A 25,984-nucleotide genomic window follows, 5' to 3' on the forward strand; every position below is an offset into this window, starting at 1 on the left:
CTAGTTCATAAAACCTGTTGCAAGAGTGTCTCGGTTTTGAAAGACAGGTGTCTGCTAAGGAAGGCAGAAGCCTCCCTTGAAGTGGCAGATATAGCCCCTTTCCCTCTGAGTTATTATAATTTTGAAATCAAGGGCCTTTAGGCAAAGATGTGGGAAATAGGAATAACAGTTCTTTACTATTATATATCTGTATGTGTATAACCAGTCAAACAAACAGCAATAACTCTGGCAGTAACAGCAAACAATCACAAACCCAGTCCCAGCCTTCTCGGCTGTCGGGCCCTTTCCCCTCGGGTGCAGTTCCGCTCGCAGCCGGCAGGGGCGCTGGCGGCTCCCGGTGAGCAGGGCAGGTGCGATGGTTCCCCCGCGGCTGCAGGGGGCGCTCCGGAGCGAGCTCGGGGAGCACGCGGCACTGGGGCCCTGGGATCCCGGGGAGGGATGGGACAAAGGCTTCACAAACCCCTGGGTAGCCGATCCTGGACTCTTGGGAACGGCAGGCTGGAGCAGCAGGCTGGAGCGGCAGGCACAAACACAAATCCCGGGTGGCAGACGAGATGTATCCAAAAGGGGAACCCCCCAGAGGTCCAGGCAGGCAGGGTGAGCACGGCTACAACGCAGCGAAGGCTTGAAGCAGCAGCGGGGCAGGGCGGCCACAGCCCAGCCTCCAGCAGGGCAGGAAAAGCAGCTTTGGGATCCTGGCGTTGTTTCCAGCAGGAAGAAGAAAAAAAACGGCCGAAAAAAAAGGAACCAGCAGCTCCTCTCTCTCTGCGGCTTCTCTCTCCAGACACTGAGAGCGAACTGAACGCACACCCAGGTGAAAACAAAAGCCTGGCTAGGCCCTTTTGTCTTCTCTTAAGTACAGCCATTTATCTCCTAGCAACATGCATATGGGAAAAAATTCCTTTAACAGAAAAAAAGCTAGGACTAAACTAAAACCCCAACAAAGAGGCACACTTAAACATTTTCAACCTATGTTGTTTATGTCAATTATACTGTCAGTGGTATTTGACAAGACTTTCAGTAAACAGTGAGGCATTTTGTACCTTGTTTTGGAAACAAAGCAGATCAGGAAGTGAAACCAGGAGTGTCAAGGAGATGCAGAAATGTTTGCTAAGTGACACTGAGGAAAATACTGTAGTTTTAATACAATTTAAATAAACAAAAATAATTTATTTTGAATACAGTCTAAACCAGAGTGATTTGAAAAGTAACAAAGCTCAGTGCTGTGTCTGCCAGTTAAACAGATAAACAGTTCTATCAGTGTTGAGGAAAATAAAATGGTAGCTCCTGAGGTTGTTCACAGGACTGGGATTACTCAGTTAAGACATTCCTGAAGAAAGAAATGCCAGTCGGATTTGTTTTCTGTCTTAGTTAATGCTTGATGACAGTTGACTGCTCTGTGTTATGGATTTTGCAGAGTCCTCCCCCCTGGGAAATGGGTGGAAGAATGTTACTGGTATGGTAGATGTGAAAATTATTTAATTAATTTGAAAAGAATGAAATGGTTCAGAAAAAGAGGAGGCTATTCTGCCTGTCTGAAAATTTACTTTAAATTATGCCAGTTGATGAATGTAAACCTCAGGTTTGTAAACAGTGATACAAGAAAAAAATTTATGCTTATTCAGATGAGTTAGTGGTGAATATGAGTAATCTTCAAGAGGGAACCACTTGCAGAGAATATTCACATTTAGTACTGTATACCATAAATTTATTTTTCTTCAACACCTTTCCAAGTTGTTGGCCTTATCATTTCATACATAGGAAAAGAAATCTCAATCTTTATTGTATTGGGGTTTTTTTAAGATATGAATTTTTAGGGCTATGTTCAGGGAAATGTCTCAGGAATACTCACCAGCTTTAGAGAAAGGTCTTCAGACTTGCTACTTACAGATTGCAAATGTCTTTTACTTTGCAGTGTTTTATTCTTCTCTCCCCTAGTAAGCCTACTGTAAGAGCACAGATGTGAGAACTGAGTTTACTAATCTCCCACTCTGATCTGATCAAAATAAATATTGATTTTGTTCATCCTGATAGGAGAAGTTCTACAGAATGCTTATGCAAAAGCATGAGGGGGAGGCAAAAGCAGCTTTGAAAGCAAGCACACTAGTCTAAGTTATCAATTGCAGGATCAAGTTGGGGATCTTCATCATCACAACTCATCTATCCTCTCTTGAGTCAGGGTGGGATCACATCATCCAAACCATTAACAAGAGCCAGGTGATGTGATGGACCCCTGATTTGAATGGACAAGTATTGGTGATTTTCTATTAGAGTATTATTGTTTTCTGCAGCAGTTTTAAATATTTGTCTACCATTGGGTTTATACTTCCTCTAAAAGATCCCATATGGGCCACATTTTCCTATTTTCAAACAAGTTCTTGAGATACAATGACCAGTGCCCTCCCTGACAGTAGACAGTACCAGACAGCTTCCTGTACCACATTGACTGCAAGGAACCCCTTCTCCCCAGAAGAGAGTTCCTTTCCCTGTGCCCAGTAATGACATGAGGTGGTATACAAAAACCTCCAGGCCCTAGCCATGCCCCCGTCCTGGCTACTGCAAAAATTAACCCTGTCCTGGCCAGAACCAGAACACCATCATAGAAGGCAACTAGAGCAGTCAGGCATGATTTGCCCTTAGCAAAGCCATGCTGGCTGTCTTGGATCACCTCCTTGTCTTGCACGTGCCTTGACATGTCTTCCATGAGGATCTGCTCCATGATCTTCTGAAGCGCAGAGGTGAGGCTCAAAGGTCTGTATTTTCCTGTCTTTACTTTCTCCTCATTTTAAAAATAGGAGTGATGTTTCCTTTTATAGTCACCAGGAACTTTGTCTGACTGCTCCGAATTTTCAAATGTGATAGAGAGTGGCTTGAGAAAAGCACCAGCCAGTTCCCTCTGGTCCCTAGGCTGCATATCACCAGGCCCCATAGACTTGTACCTATTCAGTTTCATCAGGTGGACACAAACCTTTGCTTCGCTTACAGTGGAAAGAACACTGCTCCTCCAAGCCCATATAGAGGTTCAGGAGTAGATATTTGTTTTCAGTGTGGCTCCTTTGGATCAAATCTAAAAGAAGTCGAAGGCTCCTATAGTCTTACAATTTTAAAAATAATTATTGAGTTTGAGATAGCTGATTTAATAACCTAATGATCAGGGAAAACATTATTGAAATAAAATCATAGGCATCCAAGGTACATCAGTTTTTGACAGCTTGGGAGAATAATCTCAATAGTTCCTATGTTCGCCTTAGACCAAAATATCTATACCTTTTAGCCTTGATTTAGGAAAGCATTTGAACGTATCTGAAGATACTTTCTTCGAGTGTCAGTGGCTGTATTCAAATTATGGGAATATTGCAACATTTCCAGTTCCTGGATTCCAGTGCATGATTCAGGTGCAGTCTTCCTTTTATTTCCTTAGTGTGGCTCCACAGTTCCTAGTCTGTGTCAGCTATCACCTACCACTGCAATTGGATTTGTTATTCGCAAATTCTCGGTCCCGCCTTAATAACCAAATCAACCTGTCTGTTAAAAACAATGGAATATCAGAGGAAGAATAGAAAAAATATCTTCTTTATCTGCAGTGCTGTACATGTGAATTCCTTAGTGTAGAAGACAACCCCAGTATTTCAACATGTATTTCCAAAATCTATTGCAAATAAATTGCTTACTATTTTAGTTTAGTGTGTATAATTAATTCCAGAAGAAATGTTTCTAAACCCTGGAAGGATTACCTTTAATGAACAAGAAAACTTCCAGAATTATTATTATTATTTACAGGTTTTGCTCCTAAAGTGTCTTTTTGAATGGCTGTAAACATAACACTGGGAAGACTATATCTGCAGTAATGTGTCTAGTTATGGTCTTACCTGTACAAGAAGGATGTGGACATAGAGGAGCAAATATGGTAAAAGGTTATGAAAGTGATGGAGGAACTGAAGCATCTGTCATGTGAGGAGGCTGACAGAGCTGGGACTGTTCAGGAGAACAGTAGACTCAGAAGGATCTTATCCAAATGTATAAACATGTGATGGGGGAAGTAAAGAGGATGAAGCCACACACTTCTTGGTAATGCAGAGTGACAGGATGAAAGACAACAGGTACCAACTGAAATACAGGAAGTTCCTTAACACAGAATGTTTCTTCACTTAAGAAAAGGCTTTTTCTCTGTGAGGGTTGCTGAATGCTGGATTAATGGCTCAGGGAGGCGTTGAAGTATTCATCTTTAGAGATAGCTAGTCATGGTTGGAGTTGGAGCTCTTAGCTGTGCCAACAACAGGAATGTGAAACTGGACATATAAGTGAATTGTATTTTCAGTACAGATGGACACGATTTGTCCATTTCTATAAAGAAGGAAATACATTATGTAATTGTATGGGAAATGTACATGGTTTATAAGCTGAATGTAGGTTGAGCCCACACTATATGTTATTTACAGCTGGTATATGAGGATGTTGAAGGATTGCCATACCCTGCTGTCTGACTTTTCATTATACAATTGAAAAAAGTGAGGTTGCATTTTTGCCATTTTGTCAGTCTAAGAAATGGATCTAATCATTCCCAAGAAAAAAATTTTAAGAATTATTTGTGCAGTAAAAAGAGAATCTCAAATGGTTACGATCCTGTGAAAATAAAAGGTAGGAGCTCTGGTAGAAATTAATAAAAACTAGTACCAATTTCCCAAATATTGTTCCATAGACTAAGACATTGTGATGATACATGAAGAATGAGGTTGTTATTTGTCTAGTTATTTGCATGAGGACTCTAATTTTCCAAATGAGCAATTCCATTAGCTATCCAAGAGAGTCTGTGAGATATTTTTTCTTGTGCAAGTTGCAAAGGGAGTAATTCATGCTGGGCTTTTGTTCTTGGAAAATTAATGTTAGGCTTGACGTTGTTGTTGGATTGTTCGTTTTCAGGAAATTTACTCCATTCCATGATGCATTTTAAAAGTTTGTTTCAAGACACTTAGCCAAGACTCATTTTTGCACTTTTGCAGTAAATAGACAGCAGAAGAAGTATCATAATGACTATAACAATTTTGACAGTCATCACTGAGGAGAGAGCAACTAAAAATACAGTCTAATTTAATTTATAGTCAGAGGTATGATAGTATTTAGTAATCCCTGTCCCCTGTGAAGTCATAATGATTCCACTGCAGTAGCCATCCCTTCGCCTTTCCTTCTGCCTCTCCTGAAAATATTGGGAAGGATAATACAGTAATTCCACCTACTCCAAATATATGGTGACATTGAAAGGATATATCTTTCTCTGTTTGTCACAGCAACCTTTGCCAGGCAAACACAGAGGGCATATTTTAAAGCTGTCCCCTTTGCACAGCACCTGAGGGGTGATGGAGACAGTATTGTCCTGCAGGACAGTGTTTCTGTGAAAATCCAGCTCTTAATTTCTTTCATCCTGTGTTGAAACAAACTCATGGATTAAGATACATGTGACTAAAATCAGTTTATAAAGGTTGAATTTGGCTTGAATGATACTATATCAAGATAGCATCCAAGTGAGGATCACTGTAGTGCATTTTTGCTCCATGTTTTAAGTTCATTGTCATGACAATCATTGGCCTCTGTTGGAAGTGAATTGTTCAACTCAAAATACAAATAGTTTTCTAAGTTATTCTAAATAAATCTAAGAAAATGGTGATGCTGTTGTGGCAGCCTGAGATAGCGCCACGTCCTGCAGGACCTTGTCACCGAGTCCTTATACCTGAGTCCTTGTCTTTATCTTTTCTCTTCCCACTCTAGACCACTTATGAGTGAGCTCAGGTAATGTGGTCATTGAGTAAGTCCTCTCACACCTAGGAGAATACCACTAAATTAGCACTAATTTACAGGACAGGTCTTGTCATGTAATCACTATGAAGTAGATATGCCTTTGTTGGGGTGAGCATTTGACCAAAGAATTGGTGAGCCCAGATGTGACACATCATTTTCTGATCCTTTGTCTTATTTCCTTATGTGAGCAGCTGCTGGTATGGGTGTGTGGTTGGCGTGCTCTGAAAATGAGTCATTTAGTTTGTACCAAGACATATGGGACAAAAGAAAACAGCTGCTGACACTCTGACATGCTCAACAAGTCAGGCACAAAAGTTGGCCAAACCATGGAACAAAAATGCTTTATACCTTATGGGAAAAAAATATTTCCCCCTAATTTTATTTTGTAAGCATTTGGATTCTTTCAGTGTTTCTCCATCAGCTAAGCAAAAATCTCATTGGCATTCTCACCATTTATGGTTTGATCGACATATGTTTCAGTCAGCAAAGATAGCATCAAGCAAAAATGTGCTGTGGTTAACAAAACACGAATTACTGGGATATGCAAAAGAGAAAGTGTTGCCCATATGCAATTGCACTTTAGTGATCCTTGTTTTCAATGTGTGTTAGAAATTAATTTTGGTGGAAGTGTATCACAGTTGCTGATAGCTGTCTGATTTATGCATACGTTGTCTTGCCAATGCAGCGTCAAGCTATAAAGAGAGTGTTTCTTTGGTCAGTATTTCATTTTCATAAGGGCTAACATTAGCATTAGCTCATTAGCAGGATTATAAAACTTGAAACATGCATGGTAATAAATCTTCTCCAATTACGAAGTTGTAAAAGCATCTTACTGGTAATTTAAGTTCAGTGGCTCACACACTGATTTGAGAATCCATCCTTCTTTGTAAATAGAGCAGAGACTGTGTAAGGCTGGGTCCACCTGCAGAGGGAGAGGTTGTCCAAGTGAAATGGCCTGATGGAAAACTGTATGGTGCAAAGTATCTGGGAACAAATACAGCTCACATGTATCAGGTGAGTATCTATATTTATTACCATGCACTTGCTTTTCAGATGTCTTTATTGTAAATTGCTCATTTGGCTCCAGTATTAGAGTGGCCAGCCACACCTTCAAAGATGCAGAAGGCTGAAGTGTGGACTCTTATTGTAACTGTTACCACACTTTAACTAATACATAAAACTTTTTAACCCAGTAGCAAGTGTTGTGTGCTCTCCGGGTGAGAGGTTTCACTTGTTCTTACAAAATCAAGAAAATCTCTTCTTTACTAAGAAGTCAGGTAAACAGGTGGAACATTAAGATTGCAAGATAACATTTGTTATTTTCTGCAGGTTATTTACTTTTATTTTATATCAGCTAATTAGACGATTAATAACATAAAATTAAGTATTGGTATTTGCCTACCATGAACCTGAGGCATTCCATAAGTGGTTGGAAGGGAGGACAGTAAGAAGAGTATAACATTCATTTGTCTGAGGCATTTTTGAATTTATTAATCTTAAGGAGCATTTTATACTCAGCAAAGGCAAAAAGGAAATGAACAGTGAAGGCAAGGCTAAAAAGCTGACTTCTGATTTCAGAGTAACAATTACTGTTTTTTTATGGGCTTGCCTTTGAGAAAAATCAGTCAGCAGCTTTGAGTACCCAAGTGAATGGTAGAAACTGCAATAAAACAATCACAATAATAATAGCACTTCTGAAAGAATGAGAATCTAGATACATTTCCTATATATATATGTAATAATTTTCACTTATGTAACTCTTTTCATCAGGAGGCCTCACATTACTGTACGAAAATGGCAAATTTACTATTATATCTATAGATAAATTAAGGCACAGGGAAGCTAAATTACTTGCTGCATTGACCTTCTCACTTTGCCAATGACTTGCAAACGAATTCAAGTCCTCAAATGCCTAAAGCCTTGAGCTAGTCTCTAAATCTTACCTCTTCCCTTATATTTAGCAGCTGTATTATGTTGTGAAGGTGGAAAGTTCTTTATAAAGTATGAAGATTATTTTTCTATATTAACATTAATCTTCAAATCATTTAATCTTTTGAACAACTGGTCTTCTGAAGAGTACTGTGAGGTAAATTAAATGAATGTTGTTATCTTTCATATTTGAAGGAATTTGACATAGTCAAAACAAACAACTTTGTCTTATTTTAGACCTCTTCAGCAACATGATGAGACCAGTTTTGTTTAAGGAAAATGGATAAGCATGCGGAGGCTCAGCAAGATTTAGAGTTCCTCAGCATAACAAACATAAATTCCTGTAAATTGCCTTTAACAACCCCTGTAATGGGGGAAATGACAAAGTTTAAAGATGAGAAGGAGTCCATATTGCAATACATGGAACTATAGAGACAAGCAGGTATTTCAGTCCTGCAGGATGAGAGAGGAGGCTGCCATGTGGCTACAGATTACAAAAAGTTTATGACAGGGAGGGTGCAAGGTTAACTTCAAGACCTATAAGTAGTTCTTCCTCTGGTCTTTATAAACAGTGTCTGAAAGCTCCCAGGATGCACACACACACACACACACACACACACACACACACACACACACACAAAAAGGTTTATTTTCTTCTAGTGTGATCTGTGTTGCACCTTTGAGATTCTCTTATCCAGTCTTTTGTGTGATTTCTTAGATCTCATTAGGCAAATCTGTTCTCGTTGAAAAAATCTGTGCATTTTCCTCATGTTCATCAGACATTTGTACCAAATGTGGGAGTACTTGAGCATGCAGGAGCTATGACACAATGCACCAGAATTTGTGTCATACAGTTTGACATTTGTAAGCCAGTATCCTACACAGTCCCTGAGCAGAGCTATAACAGCCGAATGAAGCAGGTGTTCAAGTGAAATTGTTAATGTGATCTACATTTGATTTATTGATGATTTCTGATATTGAGGTTCACAATTGAGTTAGAGTTTATTAAATTATCCATTCACTCCATTAGTTGCTTTCTAACAGCTTTTGCTTTAATTTATTATGTTCTTGTAGAAGAAAATCTCATGAAGATAGTAACATGTAATACAGACTCAGTACGGCAGCAGAATCCAAGTAAAACAACTTACTTGATGAAATTGATGATTTGAAATGTAGGATCTGCCATCTGAATTGAATTTGAGCTATTAGAGATGGTGGGCTTATATTTTGCATGAATCATGATACTGTTGAAAGTCTTAGAGAAGCTCTTGTTGTGTTTGCTATCAAGTGTAGGCAAATTATTTCCAGTGTGATATGCTGGATTATAACTGAAGAACTTCCAGTTACTCTTCTGATAAATGTGCAATGTATTTCATACTGCAAGCATGACAGATTCTCTGGTATGAAGCACTTGCATCCTACTGCACACTGTGAGTAAAAACAAAGATATTGACCATTTAAGAGGAGATTTTCTTATCATATGGAGTGGCAGAGTTAATTTCCTACCCAGTATTTTCACCAGGGATACAAAAAACATTATTACCAACTGTATTGTGCAAGAACATTACCAAATGTATAGTGCAGGAAGGAGCAGGGATAGCAGAAAGACTGTTGCTCCATCCTGGATTGCCATCATTTAATTAAAAAAGCTTAAGGCACATCAACGTTTAAATTCCTCTAAGATACTGGTAACAGAGTAGGCTTATGGGGTTAGTAACAGGAGCAGAGAGGAGTAAGGATGACTCCTCTGACTTTGTTACCCATCTGTGTGCTCTATGCATTTTAAATGCATTCCAGATTTGTGCATCCCTGTTAGCTGCAGTGAAAAAACTGTTTTTAAAGAAGTTAATAGATCATAGTCTTCATCCTGGCTTTCAAGAACGGATATGCAGTATCGGATTTTTCAGCTGTTCACATATTAATCTGACATACTCAGCCATGGCAAGCTTTTAATTTGAAACTAAAAACCCAGTCCATTTACGAGTTCAAATGCATGCTTTTTCAGTTTTATCTGTAATAATACTTTTGATAAGTCAGTGTTCTCTTATGTTTGTATTTATGCTTATTCTTCTAGTCAAGTGTGCTGTTGTCATTCACATAGTCTCATTAAATCACCTGAGGATGTAGAATGGGACTTCTAATTTTATACCAAACTTTAAATTATAGTTTCTGTGGGAGCTAAACTGCCATCACAGATAATAGCTGGAATTCAAAACTGTTAGATGAAGTATTAAAATAGGGGAAAAAATCAGCAGCTACTGAAAAAGCTTAAATGCTTCAAAGCCTCAGCATTTTAACATTCCTCACACCTAGTTACATTTCCTTTCTCATTTTCTGCTAACGGGGTTCATATTGGATTAAATCTAAACCTAAGCATGATAAAGCTTTTCATCTTCTGAACAGAGCATTTAAAAGAAATTCCATCAGATTCAATAAAATTCTGTTAACTGGTATTTCCTTAGTTGTCACTCACACTTGCTTTTGACATGGTCTTCCTCAACCTTGAATCATGGATGTTAAAATTAATTTTTTATTTATTAGAAGCAAGTAAAAAAATTAGAGACAAATAAAAATGACACAAGGACATTTTAATATGTCACTCCTGCAAAATAATGTTGCCTGTCTTGTTACTTGTTCGGCATTCCTAATCTAACAAGTTTTACTTTATTATATATGTGTCAGTGCTGATTTTGAAGTCTCTGCTTAGATATTATTTTCAATGTAACTATGTGTTGCAATTCATAAAAAATAACGTTTTTTATGTTTCAGCCTAATTTTGTGCTAAAACAGCAAAATGTCTGTGTGTAAGTCTTCTTTGCTTACGTATATATTTTTATCTGGAAACACTTACAGGAACTTCCTGCAAGAGTTAATTATTATTTTATTTTCAAATACCCGTTTTTTTCAATTAGGTGGAATTTGAAGATGGTTCTCAAATAGTAATGAAGAGAGAGGAAATATATACACTGGATGAAGAGCTTCCTAAGAGAGTAAAAGCACGTTTAGTGAGTATTTGCTGATGCTAACTTTATTTTATATATATATATATATACATATATATATATGCTCAAAATGCCAATAACACAATACTTGGATTTATTCTGGATTTTCAGTTTAAACTGACTCATGTTTTGTGAAGCCTGTGCTATTAAGAGTGGCTAAATCAGCCCAATTAGGAGATGTGTCCATTTGCTGGTGAGATGGTTAGTTGTTCTTCCAGGCAAATGCTGTTGTCAGACATAATTCTTTTCTCCTAAAAGGCACATCATGTTTGATCACCTGTCAGATCAGGAATGATCAAGTTAGTAAACATTTAAATTGACAGACATTCTATTCTTTCAGTATGCTTATTACATGTATAGTTTTTAAAAAACTTTCCAGCTTCTCAGAGCTTTGTGATTTTAAAAGCCTTGAATTAATAACCAGGCAATTAACTTCTTGTAAGAAACAATGTAACTGATAGAAACTCATTAAAGTTGCTGGCAGGATTTATCATCTTTTCACTAGTCTTTGGTTTAAGACCAAATATTTGCTCCTTTTTTAAGTTTCCTGCTGTTTCAAAACACATCCACCAGCTAGCCATTTTTATGTATGTATGCCAAGTGGAAAAGTGCTGAAGCTCACAGAGATCATAACACTTGGAGGCTGAAAAAGGCTAACATACATTTGTTAGAGGAGATGGCTGTTTTTACCTGTGTTAAGACAGTTCTTTCTAATGCAAAGTGCACTGGTCAAATATTCTGGGTTAAGAAAACTTTTTGTCAGTGAATTAGGGATAAATGCACAAATCTTTCAGTGTCCTGACTAGGGTTAAGACAGATGTCTTGGAAAATGTTAAAAGAACCGTTTGATTATATTCAATGGTTTTTTTCTTATATTTGGAAAGCATACCATTGCATTTTTTTGTTTTTGAGACCAAATGGAAACAGCTTCTCTAATTAACTGCATGCTCTAAAGAATGCAAACTGTTACATTCTCAGGATAATAGTAACAGGATTTATGCTATTGATTTTAAAATTGATTTTTTATAAATCAGTATTTCTATTTTTTTTTTTTATTATTTTACATCATTAACTTCTTTAGGGAGTTAACTATAGGTTAAAAACATTAAATTTGGTCAGCTGAATAAAACACACCATAGCCATTGCTCAGATCTTTGCATGATTTTCTACTAGTGCCTCAAATTCTAGAAATACGTAAGTTAGTCCTCAAAGCATGCCCAAGACTTCTCCCCCTCCTTGTGCTGAACACAGTGCAAGTTAAAGAAAGCCTATGATACTGTTTTTGTCTAGTGAAGTTAAAACACACCAGTTCCTTCTAAATTATGTTTTCCTTAATCTTGGGAATTTTTCCATGACTCTAGCAATGAAAGTTGGTCCAAAGTATTCTGCCTCTGACTTTGCCCAGACAGCTTGCTGTTTTTTGTCCCACTGCTTTGTTAGATTCCCAACTGGTTTAAGTTTGATGACAAGTGACCAAACTGTGACCCTGATCCTTTGCAAATTAGGCAGTGCCCAGGTTTCTCTTCAGGCATCCATGACGTAGTACCTTGTATTTAAAACTTCCCTGAATAACACAAGGTGGTGAATACAACAGGATACTGCTAGGATCAAACCTGCCCAACAGCTGCATCACTTCCATAGCACTGTTTTCTCACCTAGAATTAGCATGATTGTGTGATCCTTGGATAAAATCCAGACTAACAACAGGTGTTAGTTACATGTTTCCAAGCAACACCACAGACGTAGAGAATTAAATACTGAATAGGACATGCAAAATATGGAAAGGTAAAAATTGTGCGTATGTGTAATTAATGTCTGGTTTTAGTCTACAGCTTCTGACATGAGATTTGAAGACACATTTTATGGAACAGATATTATCTTGGGAGAGAAGAAAAGGCAGAGAGTATTGAGTTCTCGTTTTAAGAATGAATATGTGGATGATCCAGGATACCGCACCTTCTTAAAAAGCTCATTCCAGAAGAAATGCCAGAAGGGACTATAAAGGAAGCAAGAGAAGAGAGAGGGCTCTTGATTAAAAAGCATGCAGCATTATTTGCAATTGGGTTTCCTTTAACTGAACACTGTTTTACAGTGAACTAATCCATGTACCAGCCTTGTAATCTGAAGTACTTGAGTTCTGATTTCTTCAGTTACTGTATTTAAGAATTTGTAATATTTTGCATTATAAAACTAGGGTGAAAACCAAGAGAGATTACTAAATGATACACTGAAGTTTCAGTCCTGCTCTCATTGAAATAAGTGGTAAAATTCCCTTTGAATTCTTTGATTCACAATTCTGAGAGGGAGACGTTTTGGTAAACAGATATAATGTCAGTGGCTCACTTTTTTCTGCACATGGGAAAGGATGTTAAGTTCAATAATAGCAGTTTTTATAAAACATTTTTAAAACAAAACCAGATATGTACAGTACTGAGACAAACAAAGGCTGTACTTACTTTGTACAGTGCTTTTACATTTTTATGTCACTACTGTTTTCAGTAGGATTTATGTGGACTCAGCTATTGACTTACATATTTTTGGCTTTAAAGAGAACACAGCAAGCACAGCACAGCAAGGATATTTTGTATATTTAAAGAGACAGATTTTGATGGTTATTTTTAAACATGTTTTTCATAAAGTCTATTAAAAATACCTACTTGTAAAATAAAATAAGTTTCTTCCACTATGTGTATGAAAATTAGAGTTTAAATATATATGCTTAACAGTCTAGTTTTGAATGAATATATTATGGGTTTTATTTTGAAATAATGTTCTAGCAAGGTAATAATGTTTTAAAATAAATACTTTACTACAATTGCAACATTCTTCCTGTTGATATGATTTTCAACCCTATTGTTTCATACCTATAGGAATCATAGGACTATGGTTCCTATAGCATAGGAATATGCTGTATTTTCCTGAACACAACACAATATACACACAGACACTCACATAGCTTAATGTTAAAATGCAGAGTTGATAAGTACTGTACTTTAATTTCTTGTCTTTCTATTTCTCATCAGTCTTTGGGATCTTGACCTTTTCAGATGTTTCACAGAAAGCAGAAAGTCTGAATTTGTCTGAACACTTGGGTATGTGAACCTAGAAGGGAGCTTTATCAAAATGACATCATCTGTTTCTTGTAAATTGGACAGTCAGCAGGATTTCTGACTGTCTGCCACAGGAAAAAGAGCCCTCTCAAAATCCAATTTAAATCTGAGCACTGCTGTTTCTAGGGTTCTACTTCCAAAAACCGGAATACATGGACCCAGAGATTTTTTCTTTGCAAAACCCCAGTCCTTTATATGCTGAGGCATACAGATCTTTGTTTCACTGAAGCCCTTGCATGATTATTCTTATTTTTTCAAGTGGACAGTAAAATCTTTTTGATTGCTATGTGACACGTCAAATGACAGTGTAAGTTTTCTGTGTTACATTAACTATCTTTTCTTGTACCATGAAATCACTCAGAATCCCTTTAGTCTAAGAAATTGCTTAGCTGTGACAGTTGGAATGTATATCTAATTGATAACACTTTCTCTAAAGGCACTGGGTTTTGGTGGATGCTGTCTGGCATATTTCAGAGTATCAGGGCTCCTTCTTTTATTCTTCTTTTAAAGAAAAGATGAAAACTAATGATAGATTTGCAAAATGCAAGATTGCTGCTGCCTTCTGCAGTTTTGTGCAGCTGATGATCATGTTGTGGGGAGTTTGTGTGACTGGGTTTTTGTAGTGGGGTCTACAGGGGTGGCTTCTGTGAGAAGCTGCTGAAAGCTTCCCCCCTGTCCAGCAGAGCCAATGCCAGCCAGCTCCAAGACAGACCCACGCTGGAGCAGGCTGTGCCTGATGGATTGCACCCATGGAAGAGTGACACACATTGCAGCAGTTCAAGGAGAGCTGTTGTTGCCTGTGCATGAGCTCACACTGGAGAAGTTCATAGAGAGCTGTCTCCTGTGGGAGGGACCCCATGTTGGAGCAGACTCCTCTCCCTGAGCACTGGGAGGAACAATGTGTGATGAGCTGACCATAATCCCCATTCACTGTCATCCTGTACCTCTGGGGAGTAGGAGGAAGAGCCCAGGGGAAAGAGGGAGACATGGGAGGAAGGTGTTTTTAGGATTTTATTTTAGTTCTCATTATCCTGCTCTGATTTTTTTAGTAATAAATTCAGTTAATATCTCCAGTTTGAGTCTTGTTTTACCTGAGATGGTAATTGGTTTATGATCTCTCCCTGTCCTTAACTCGTTAACTTTTTGTTATATTTTCTTCTCCCTGTCCAGCTTTGGGGGTGAGGGGCAGTGGCTTTGGTGGGTGCCTGGAACTCAGCCAGGGTCAACCCACCACAACTAATGACTGAAGCTTAGTTTCAAAATACTGTGTTCTGTGGTAAGAAAGCTTTTATAATCTTCCATTAAGGTTCAAAACAACTGTGGCATTATTAAATGGTTAAATACATATTAAAATATTTTGTAATTGAATAGGTGATGCTATGTGGTACAAGAGAGGCTAGAAATCAAATGTATGTTCTTTGCCTGGTTCTGACCATATGACACCATATTATGACACTGTGAATAAACCCCCTCATTTCTACAGAGTGGATCCAGCATCTTTCTCTTCAAGATCCTTAAAATTTGTTGACTAACGGGTTGCAATTTTTTTTTAAATATTCATGCAAAAAGTTGGCTTGTTTCCCCTTCTACCTTTCATCAAGAAGATCTTTACTGTGGAATTTCTCAAAGGCACTGAAATTATTTCTGACCTTTGTGAGGTACTAAAAAATGTACCTGAGTGAATGAAAAGTGTAATGTCATCATTGCAGTTTCACGCCTCCTGTTTCAGGACTCATGGTCTTTGCAAGCTGGATTGGCTAAACAACTGGCCTAGAAAGACAGTTCCTGTTCCCTTACAATTCCTCAAGAGTCTTGTTTTCTGTTCCACAGCAGATATTGTCATGGACCTTTCAAGTATATGACAGAGAGAATACACTGGTGTGCAATGCTCTGGGAAACCAGAAGCTTGCCATGAACTGAATCAGGTAGGTGGACACCAAAACAGGGCTGCTTATTATCTGTGTAACCAGTTCCCAATAGCCAATTTCTCACTCCATTAAAACCTCTCCTGGTGTTAGAGACAGATACATCTTTCCTGGTGAAAAAGCATGTCACCATTCATGACCATTTCATTTACATACACAGTGACTGTATGAGGAAGAGTGCAGTAGGTAGGAAGAGTCAAGCCCTTTTGAAGACTGGCTAACTGAATTGGCATGGTATTCCTAGGATTAAACAAAACCCCAAAACCACAAAAAAACCCCCACAAAAATTGAATGTCCATAAGAAGAGAGCACAGCATACTCCAGGATAGGACAAACTATTTCTATTACCTTATGCATACAAGAGGGAAGCAGCCGTTCTATATATTCAAAAATCTTGAAGGTCATGGGTGAGTACTGAAAGTAGTGGTTTGGTCAGGATACATTGAAATTATTCACTCTCATCTGAAAAATTTCAAGGAAGAATCTGAAGTACTTCAATTTATGCTGGGTTGTGAAGTAAAATGCATAAATGCTGTGACTTTGATTTCCACAACTATAAGCAAGGTCTGATAAAATCAAATTACTAGAATTAGATAAAAATTAGATTACTTCTTTTGAATCCTATTTGCTATTGTATTACTGTAGCAAAGCAATTTTATTGATGCTTAATAGGAGTTTTACAATATATTGTGTTGTGCTATGGTGGTTAAAAATTTTCAGTTAAAGAGAGTAATAGAAAAATTTTACAAAATATTTTTGCTTTGAAGCTTCTTTATATTTTCCAACTGTGTCACAAGTAAACAGCAATGTTTTGTAACAGAGAACTTAATATGATATCCTGATATTTATAAGCAAAATAGAGCAATGTAAAAGCTGTGCCTTCTTATGCAGTTCCACTCTTTCTGATTTTGTGAGATGTTTTCCAATGTAGAAGACATTATCAGGAGAAATAACTGATAAGCTAAATTCTGCTTGAATAATCTAAATAACGAAATATTTGTTATTTGTGCTGAATAAAAAATATTTGTATTTGCTATCTGTGCTTCTCAATATAGCCATCTCTGTTTAGTGGCACGATCACAATTGTTAACTTTGACAGTAGATGAAGGCAAAATTATAATTTTACTTACTGGTATGAAATGCTGCTTTTTCTTCAGTCTCTAAATTTTGTAGTAGTTTTTCTGTTTCTTGTTAGCTAACTGAAGTATTTGATGCCAGTGTTCAACAGCATATTAGTAGGAGAGAAAGCATATATAGGGTGGGCAAAAGGAATCTTTCCTGCACATATGCACAAAGGGCATATTCATCTCTTTTTAAAAACTGCAGAACTATCTGATAGATTTATCACACACTTTCACATTTCAAAAACCATCTCTGAGGCTTCTAGTCTTGAATTCCAAATGCCTTAGATAGCATTTTTCTCTGACACATCTAAGCAAAAAGAAAATGATGATGTTATGGTAGGGTATAAAAGTTTTACTGGAGTTCATCTTAGCTATTGTATATACAGTCTACTTGGTTATAGCTTCACTTACTATCAGACTGAATTGTCCTACAGCCATACTGCTGTTGTTCTCAACACTTAAATGTATTTCCGTTATACTTAGATTTGTAGGCAGAGCTGGTAGCTGCTAAAACTTTTATGAGAGCCTATTTTGAGTTACTAAAAACTTTGGCAATTTAGATATCCTACAGCTGAAATTTTTATGTGCTGGTTCATGTCTGGAAAAGTCAGGAAACTTTACTTCAAGCAGTTTGGTCTTTTGGAAGGATTTTGAAGAGGAGGATTAAGGATAAAAAAGTAATCGTTCTTTCTGTCCCAAAGTTTCACAGGCATTTATTTGACAACCTCTTTGGTTCCTTTGTGAAACAGGGACTTGCTGGTGATTGACTGAAAGAGTGATTCTCATTAGAATTTAGAGGTAGGTTTGTGAAGTGTTTCTGTAGATGTGCTATCATTTGACTGAGCTGTCATAAACTGGTCTGTGGCTGGGGCTCTGAGGTAAAGTCTTGGAAGAACCTGTACCATGTAAGGGCTTGTTCCACCAGGGTGCCCTTCTGCAGTGATGGACTGGGCTGTGCATGCATTGCCATCACAGCTCAGCACTGGCCTTGCCAGCCTTGCAGTCTGGGAGAACCTTTCATCCTTTTCTTGTTCACCCTAGTTACTGCAGTGGAACACAGTGGAAAGATCTTGTTCTCAGTGGCCTAATAAAGTTGCTGTTGTAGTATAGAAAAACAGGACGGAAAATAAAAACCTAAACAAGAAAAATAAGAAACCTAAACTGCTTCAATACAAAAGTGTAAAAAGTTGGAGGCAAATACAGAGAATTCATGGAGCTGGAAGGAGAAGAAACAGGGGTACCAGCTTCTTAAAAAGAGATTTGTTCACAGTCTCTGCAGAACCCAGGATGCCTGAGGGGCAAATTTCTTGTGGTATAAGCAAATAGCTGTGAAATGTACCAGCAAATTACTGAATGACTGCCTTTAGGAACAGCTATTCCTGATGCCAATTACTGCATGAACTCAAGGAGCAGTTATCTCTGTTCTCCTAAGGATGTGGTCCTTCTATACAGATGGGAAGTCAGTTATATGGGATGAGATTTTAAATTTTTTTTCCCATATTGGTTACTAGAAACCCCAGGTTTTGTGTTTGAGTGCTTTTAAATTACTATGCTAGAGTTAAGGATGCAAAATATGAGGTATACAGCCAATGCCAGAATTTTCCCAGAAGATACACAATGCTTGAAACTTCCTCATATGTTCCTTACAGATTCAGTCACAGAGGAACTGTAGGGAAGAATCACCATAATGACTCTCTGGAATGCACAGGAGTTGAAAGCAAGGAAGAATAGAGACGAGGCACTGCATTCCCAAAGGTGTTTTTTTGGCACAGTACGAACATTTGATGGCAATGTCATGCTACATTACTGAGGAGAAAAAGCTCAAGGAACAATGTAACAGAACAAAATTATCTTTGAGAAGCTTCCATATCTGAAGTAGGCCACTGCAATCCACATCTTCCTTTCTCTGTGGGCATATGTAGTGTACACGAGTAGTAAAAATGCTGCTAACCTCAGACCAGTGCAGGTGTGGCAACCAAGGGTGACTTGCATGACCGGGTTATTTTTCTTCAAGTCCTATTAGGTGAGTAAAAGCAGGAACAGATGAATTAATTATTTATTATTTTTTAGCTGGAAAGAGAAAGGAGCAGAACAGTTGCCTTTTCCTGTCGGCATATTGAAATAGAGGTAAGATAGATTTCTGTGCTAAATATCTCTTTTCCTCATTCCAAGTGTTCAGTCCTCTCAAAGGAAGAGATGGAACCACTCTGTTCTCTGCTTATCTAGTTTTGTATCTCCCGCTTCAAAGTCTCCCACCAAAAAGCAGACTAAAATGAGCTAAAATTCTTCCAGCTCCAATGACACAAGTACAAAAAAGGATGGCTTCCTATTATTCTGTGACAACCATGTAGGGCCAAGATGCAAGGGACAGAGGTCTCTGGAATGGAAGGAGTTCAGTGTCTCCAGGGTGTCTTCATGCTCCCTCTGTGGGTTTTATCTATCCAATGCTTTAAGACTTGGCTTGAGACAGGCAGAATATGTTCTGCTTCACTTCTTCATGTATAATGCCAGTATGGTCTGTAGAGAGGGAGCAGTGCTATCTCAGATACCAAAATGGGTACTGACTGTACTGCATTTTGGAGACTACTGAGTAAAGACATAGATACAGGAAACAGTGGTGCTGTAGGCTAAAACCAGAAATCATTAGGTTCTCAATGCTTTTACCCTTGTCATCCACTGAAACAAAGGAACACAGAACAGCATATTGTAGCAAGAGCTCACAACTCTGATGCCATCTTCCTGGTTTGATTTTGGGAAGGTCTCCAGTGATCGTGTCTTTGCTTAGAGAAGTTAGTGAATGTGAGACCATGTAAGCTGGTTCAGTAAGAATATTTGAAAAATAAATGGAAGGTTCATTGTCAAATAACACAAAGAACTACATGAATGAAATTCTTCAGTAGCTCCTTTGGGCCAAGGTAAGGTCAAGGAGAGGCTACATGAGATGGTTGCTGTAACTGGAGGTGAATCTTTGCAGAAAGAACTTTGAGCTGCAGAATACCCCTGAGACAGTGGCGTTAAGTATCACTGTGTGCTCAGAGGACAAGCAGGACCAAGACACAATCATGTGCAGAAATTTTTCCCCAATATTTTGAAACACAAAAGGAGGATTTAAATCAACTGTTGAGCTTTCCAAGATCTTTTTTCCCAAAGAAGGTGGATGTCTGATATGCAATAATAGTGTTGCGTGCTACAGCGTTCTAAGATTTTGGAATAATCAAAGATGATTGTATCTCAGGAAAATTCACCTGCTATTTGAATGGGCTTCCACTGCTGGGGGTACTGACGAGTGCTGTAGGGGTGCATATAGACCACAACCCCCACCCTATACAAACATGTGATCTGAGTGCATTACTCTCAAGTTTCAGCACTTTGCTCTGTGGCACTCCCCCAAAGCTATTTAACTATAAGGCACTTCATGAAAAATAAACAAAAAATTCTCTTGTAGATATTTCCTTGTGAAGTGTCCATCAAATAAACTGCTGAGATAGTAATGAGAAAATTCATGTCAATTAGTAATGTTTTTAAAAGACAGGAGAAACCAATTGAGAAACCCCAGGAGGGTAATCACTTGCCATCTGAATTATTATTTTCATGATGTGTTTTAAGAGAAAGAACATGATAGCCACTAAAGGAGGCCCTGGAGGAACACAATACTGGTATGTCAACACAATTGATTTCTCAGTGATTCAAAGCAAATTGTCTTAGTGACAAGTTAAAAAAGTTTCCAGTTGAAAAGATGCCACTTCTGGGCCAGTGGAGGGTCCTACATGGCTATGATTGCTGGGGGAGGAGTGACCAAAAGGTTTGGTGCACCTTACCAATTTTTTTTGCCATTTTTGCCATTTTTTACCAGATGTGTTGGGATATATCACAGGTGTATTCACTAGTTTCACGACTTCTCTGTCTTGTCTTCTCCCCTTCCTCTCCAGTCTTATGCCTTAAAGGATGAAATGATAGTTCAAGTCTGAGACATGCACATCTCTACTCTTTTCATGGTGTTGTAGTGAAAGAGCAGCTCTGACTCCATGGCAAATACTATTGCAGCAATTTGTTTGACATGTCTGACAGTGCTTTAAATGAGGAAGGTCAAAAGTTTCCATAGAGAGTAACACCAGATTTTTCAAATGGAGAATGGGGCCGAAATTACTTGTTAAATGCTGTGTAGCACTAATGTGAGAGCTGACTGAGTGAAAGCTGCAAGTTTTTGCCCAATAAAAATTATAACAATACAGCAATTATAGCTTAGTTCTGCTATGAGAACAGTCTCTGGCATCCCCTTACTGTTGTCAGGCCATGAAATCCATTTTCTCTAGTGAATTATGTGGTATTCCCTATGGCAAAAATACTGCTTTGCATTTTGCTCCATTTCTTTTTATCTGGATTTTGTGTTTTATGCTTTGCATATAGCCCTTAGCCAATATAATTTCCTTGCTAGGATCTCTCCTTTCCTGTCTGGTGCTCCCTTCCCCAGCAGTTTTTAACATGTGAAGGGCAAGGTAGAATGGATGACTGAAAATATTCTTATCTTCTATACAGCTCTGTACATACTCCTGCAGTGTCTGTGGCAGACTCATCTTTAGTTTCCATCATGAACTTTATTTTCTCCTGCCTTGTTGCATAGTGAGTTAAGATTTTAAGTGTGCATTACATGCTGTACTCTTCCCTCTGAATCTTTTAGAATTTGTTAGGGTGTAGTTCTGGGGTTAAGGTTCAGGCTAGAGGGAAATACCTCAAGAATCCTCGCTAAATCAGTACGCCACATGAATATCCTTCTCGTTCTACTTTTAGTTTTTCTGTGATAGTATACTGCAAGAATATTGATCCATAATGGCATTAGAACTAATTACCTGGCAATTTTTATGTAAAAAATCAGTTCTCTAAAAATCTTGTAAACAGCATGTATAATTAAAAGGTGGATTTTTTTGACATTGGTTTTTCCAGCTTGATATGAAAATATATCCAGAAAAAGTGAGGTTTTCCTTGTTACTTTCTATCACAGTACTTCATAAACGGAATTTTACCAAATTTATTCCCACATATCCACAGAAGGACCAAATTCTAAAGCAAAATTTTCATAAAAAAAGAGTAACAGTAGAAAACCCAAGTTCTGTATCTGGACATTTGGAGCAGCAGCCTCTGAATGTAAAATATACTTCTAGGTGTATATTTTCAGATAGAACTTCAGAAACTCATCAGTAGTGTAGCCTTTTGAAAGATTACACTACTTTTGAAAGTTACAAGATTTTTGAAAGTCTTTTAGCAGCTTCCCCAGAGAGGTAATGGAAGCTGTCATGGCATTCCATTTGATAGTGATTTTGTCATTAGCAGTCCTTTCAGAAAAGGAATTATGCTTAGTGACAAATGGTCACTTTTGCAGAAATAGAGCACTACTTTAACTCCAGTTTCTTATTTTTGATTTGTCTTTACATGTAAAAATGCAGTAATTCTCAGATGTGAGATCCATGATACAACATCTGAAGTAGTTGAATTTTTAATTAGACATATTCTGCAATGTAACACACATCCTTCAATAGTAACCTGCATACTTTAACCATGCAAGGCAACTGTCTGAGTACTTCATTTCAGGTGGATTGTTTGTGCTTTATTTGATTGTGTTGTTTTTTTTGTTTATGGGAAAAGAGCTGGCCACTGCAGAAATTAAGAAAACTGTTTGCAAATGAAATACAATGGATTCCTACAAAATTGGGTATCTCCTTTTGCTCTCAAGCTTTGAGAGCATTGAAATAAGAAAGCAGGAGGTGATCTTATAGCACAGCACAGGCTGTACTCAAGCATGCATTTCTGAAGAAATAAAATAATGCATAGATCATAGAAGGGAACCAAAGTATTTGGAATGAATGTTCACTGGATTTTAACTAGAATTTATGGATTCATAAAAGACTCTCTGTCTGCAGCAAAATTAATTCTGATAATCTGCTTTTCAAGCCAAGTAAAACAAGGGAATGCATATGCTTCTTAGTCCTATCTCTTCTAATCATGTTTTCGTGGGGGAGAATGGGGCATTTCAAGTTTATAAATGGAAAGTAATTTTTTCTTAAATGACTGAAAATGCACATTCTAGAAAAGAAAGAATAAGGCAAAGTAATTCTTAATGGTTCTCTCCTTTTAGACTAGCTGGCAGATGCAACCATCAATTCTTTAGTCATGTAGGTTTAGTGAGAAAATGATGAGAAAATGAGAGTCATCTCAATTAAGCCCTACAGAACCAAAGAATGTACTTAAAATGCATATTAAAAAACAAACAAACAAACAAAACAAACAAAAACTCCAGACCTTCAAAAAGTTGTCTTGTTACAGATAGATCAATGGACATTTAATTTTGAATGAAAGCCTATTCCTGTTTTATTTTTTCCAGGCAATATGGAAACACATGATTTAGATAATTTGTGGCTTCAGTTGAAATGTTGAAAATAGTTAAAATGGAATGAAAATATCCCACTAAAGTTCTAAAGAAAGTTAAACCTCCTCCCTTGGCGAAGGGTTTAAGGCTGAAGTCATAGTGGCTGGTACTCACGATGAATTGGACGCTGTCTTTCTTGCAGTGGCCTGTCATCACTCTGCTCTCTGTTCCCCTTGTGATTTGATTGTTGGTTGACTGGTGGCATGAACAAGATATCCCCTTGATCTCATTGGGATTTAGTAAGTTTGGATGTATTCTTCAATGAAGTACAAGGAACATAGTCTTATATGAAAGCTTTTCATAATTTAAAAAAAAAAAAAAAGTTTTTGAAAACCTAATTTTTAAGCAGACTTTTAGCTTAAACAGTCATTGAGGCAGTAATTGCTTCCTGCCCACCAGACTTTCAGGGACAGCTTCATTGTTGCATTTGGGAGGAAACTACCAGACCCTGCTCAATAGTTAAGTCCCTAGTTATGGTTGATTTTTAATAGTTTCTTTGGTTTTTAAGCATTCTGGCATCAAATCAAACTTTTCTCATTTAACAAGATGTGGCTCTCTACATTTGGATACAAAGTTACTACAAAGATACCGGGAACAGAGGGAGCTGCATTCACCGGAGGAGAATTTTTCTTCGAAACTTAGTTAGTGTGAGGATGTACTTGTTCCCTGGGTGAATAGAAATCCTGAGCAGTTAATCACGGATAGTGTGACTGGAATACTACTTTCCAAGGGAGAATCCTGCCTAAGGAAGCCTGGCTGGATGTTAATAGCTGTTGCTTGGCTTTGCTGGCAGTTCCTGTGCTAATTAAAGTAACAACATGAAGATTTATAAAATGCACAATAAAGTCCTAAACACAGACACCAACGGGGATGGAGATGATTTTAGTTCAAATCACACAGGCTACCAAGAAAAGTTGGTAATAAATGACCTGCAGAGATGCAGTTTTAATCCCTTGTTTTTCCTGCCAGTTGAGGGACAGCTCTGTTAAAACAAAGTGCTGTGATATATGCATTGTGAAATCTCTGTTGCTGTAGGTCTTTAGGAAAATTTTAGACCAACGTCTGTCTAAAATAGGTAAGGAATAGCAAGAGCTATTTTGGGGCAGGAAGCTTCTTTCTGCCACAGTTTTGTGCTGTAAAAAGGATGGGTGCTTCAAAAATCTCAGACTGAATAAGGCTAGTTATATGTAAGCTTTGATTATAGGGTAAGGACTATGGAGCAAGTTACTGGTGGTCAGAAAAGGAAAATATTCTTGGTACTAACATTAAGAAGATATTTACCATGAAATTCCTTTTTTTGGAAAACATATGGGTTTCCATTTTATCTTCAAATGAAGTCTGTTTATGATGACTCTAGTTAAAAATATCCAAAGTTTTGTTTGTAAAATTTCATTGTCCTGTTAAAGAAGATGCATGTATATTAATTCTGTGTAAATAAAAGTATTCTGTCAGGGGACAACAATCAGGAGATAATATATTTCAACTTTAATATGGTTGTACTACCACAATGCTACTATCTTGAATTTCAAATTAATTTAATGCAGCTCTAATGAATAAAAATTATTTGTCCTATTGTAATTATAATCTCAACTGAATGATTTAGCAAACGAATATAATGGTAATTGCAGTTGATTTGATCTTTCTGCAACCTGAGATTCTCAGCTGCATCTGTCCCTTTCCCATTCCCCATGTAAAAGATGGTGAGTAACCCCAGAGAGTGGGTATTGGAGCTGCTCTTTAGTGCTTCTTACTGTAGCAGTCTCATTGCAGGACAAATTGCAAAGCTAGTGAAATGAAAGACTGAAGAAACAAGCCTTTTACTGGAGGCAGGGTGGAGAAAAGTCAATGTTAATAATTGCACAGTGCTGAATACCTTTTCATACTATAAATAAAAGCAGTGGCAGCATGATTCATTTGCTACTTTGAGAACTGAACCTTCACAATACTGGTTATGAAATAAATACATGAGCTCAGAGAGTGGTTCTGGTCATCTTTAAGGAAAGTATCTTTGTGATTTAATTTTCACAGAGAGTCACAGAATGGTTTGAGTTGAACGGACCTTTAAAGATCATCTAGTCCAAGCCCCTGCCATGGGCAGGGACACCTTGCACTACACCAAATTGCTCAAACACCCATCCAGCCTGACCTGGAATGTTTGCAGGGATGGGGCATTTACAACCCCTCTGGACATCCTCTTCCACTCTTGCACCACTGTTATTATCATATGATGTAGTTTTTCCATCCTAATCATAGCAATGTAACAATTCCTCTGTTCCTCTCTACTTAGGGACACAAGCTTGGCTGCATTTAATGAAGACAGGTGTTAGAAGTATGAATACATATTTGATGTGTCACATGATTTCCTAAGTTTTCAAATGTTACCTTCTCATCATTTAATAATTTAATAAATTATTTAATATTAATTAACTCGGGAAGGAACAAGCCTCCTCTACCACCCAACCCCTCTAGCCTGCAAATATTAGCAATGCCTTATTGCTAATAAGAGCTATGTAGAGGGAATAATAACAGGAAAAGCATTTTTGAAGTTTGCGGTACATCTCTGTTTCTTTCACTGTTTCTATTTGGACACATCATAAACCCTCTGTGCGTATGTTTTCCTTTATTTATCAGATCCTTTTTCTAGTGTGACATAATCAACCACAGCAGTGCTATGCAACTG

At 37.7% G+C, this 25,984-nt stretch overlaps 1 protein-coding gene across 3 annotated transcripts in view; it reads left to right on the forward strand.

Annotated features, from left to right (window-relative positions):
* Window positions 1-16,686, forward strand: part of KDM4C (lysine demethylase 4C) — a 261,863-nt gene extending 245,177 nt beyond the window's left edge. For all 3 annotated transcript variants that reach the window (XM_069001135.1, XM_069001136.1, XM_069001137.1), the window contains exons 20-22: window positions 6,688-6,807; window positions 10,635-10,727; window positions 12,550-16,686. In XM_069001135.1, the coding sequence (XP_068857236.1) occupies window positions 6,688-6,807; window positions 10,635-10,727; window positions 12,550-12,726 (390 nt within the window). In that variant the 3' untranslated portion in view covers window positions 12,727-16,686. The remainder of the gene's footprint in view (window positions 1-6,687; window positions 6,808-10,634; window positions 10,728-12,549) is intronic.
* The last annotated feature ends 9,298 nt before the right edge of the window (window positions 16,687-25,984 follow it).

The sequence above is a fragment of the Aphelocoma coerulescens genome (assembly GCF_041296385.1).
Source record: "Aphelocoma coerulescens isolate FSJ_1873_10779 chromosome Z unlocalized genomic scaffold, UR_Acoe_1.0 ChrZ, whole genome shotgun sequence".
Classification (NCBI taxonomy): Eukaryota; Metazoa; Chordata; class Aves; order Passeriformes; family Corvidae; genus Aphelocoma; species Aphelocoma coerulescens.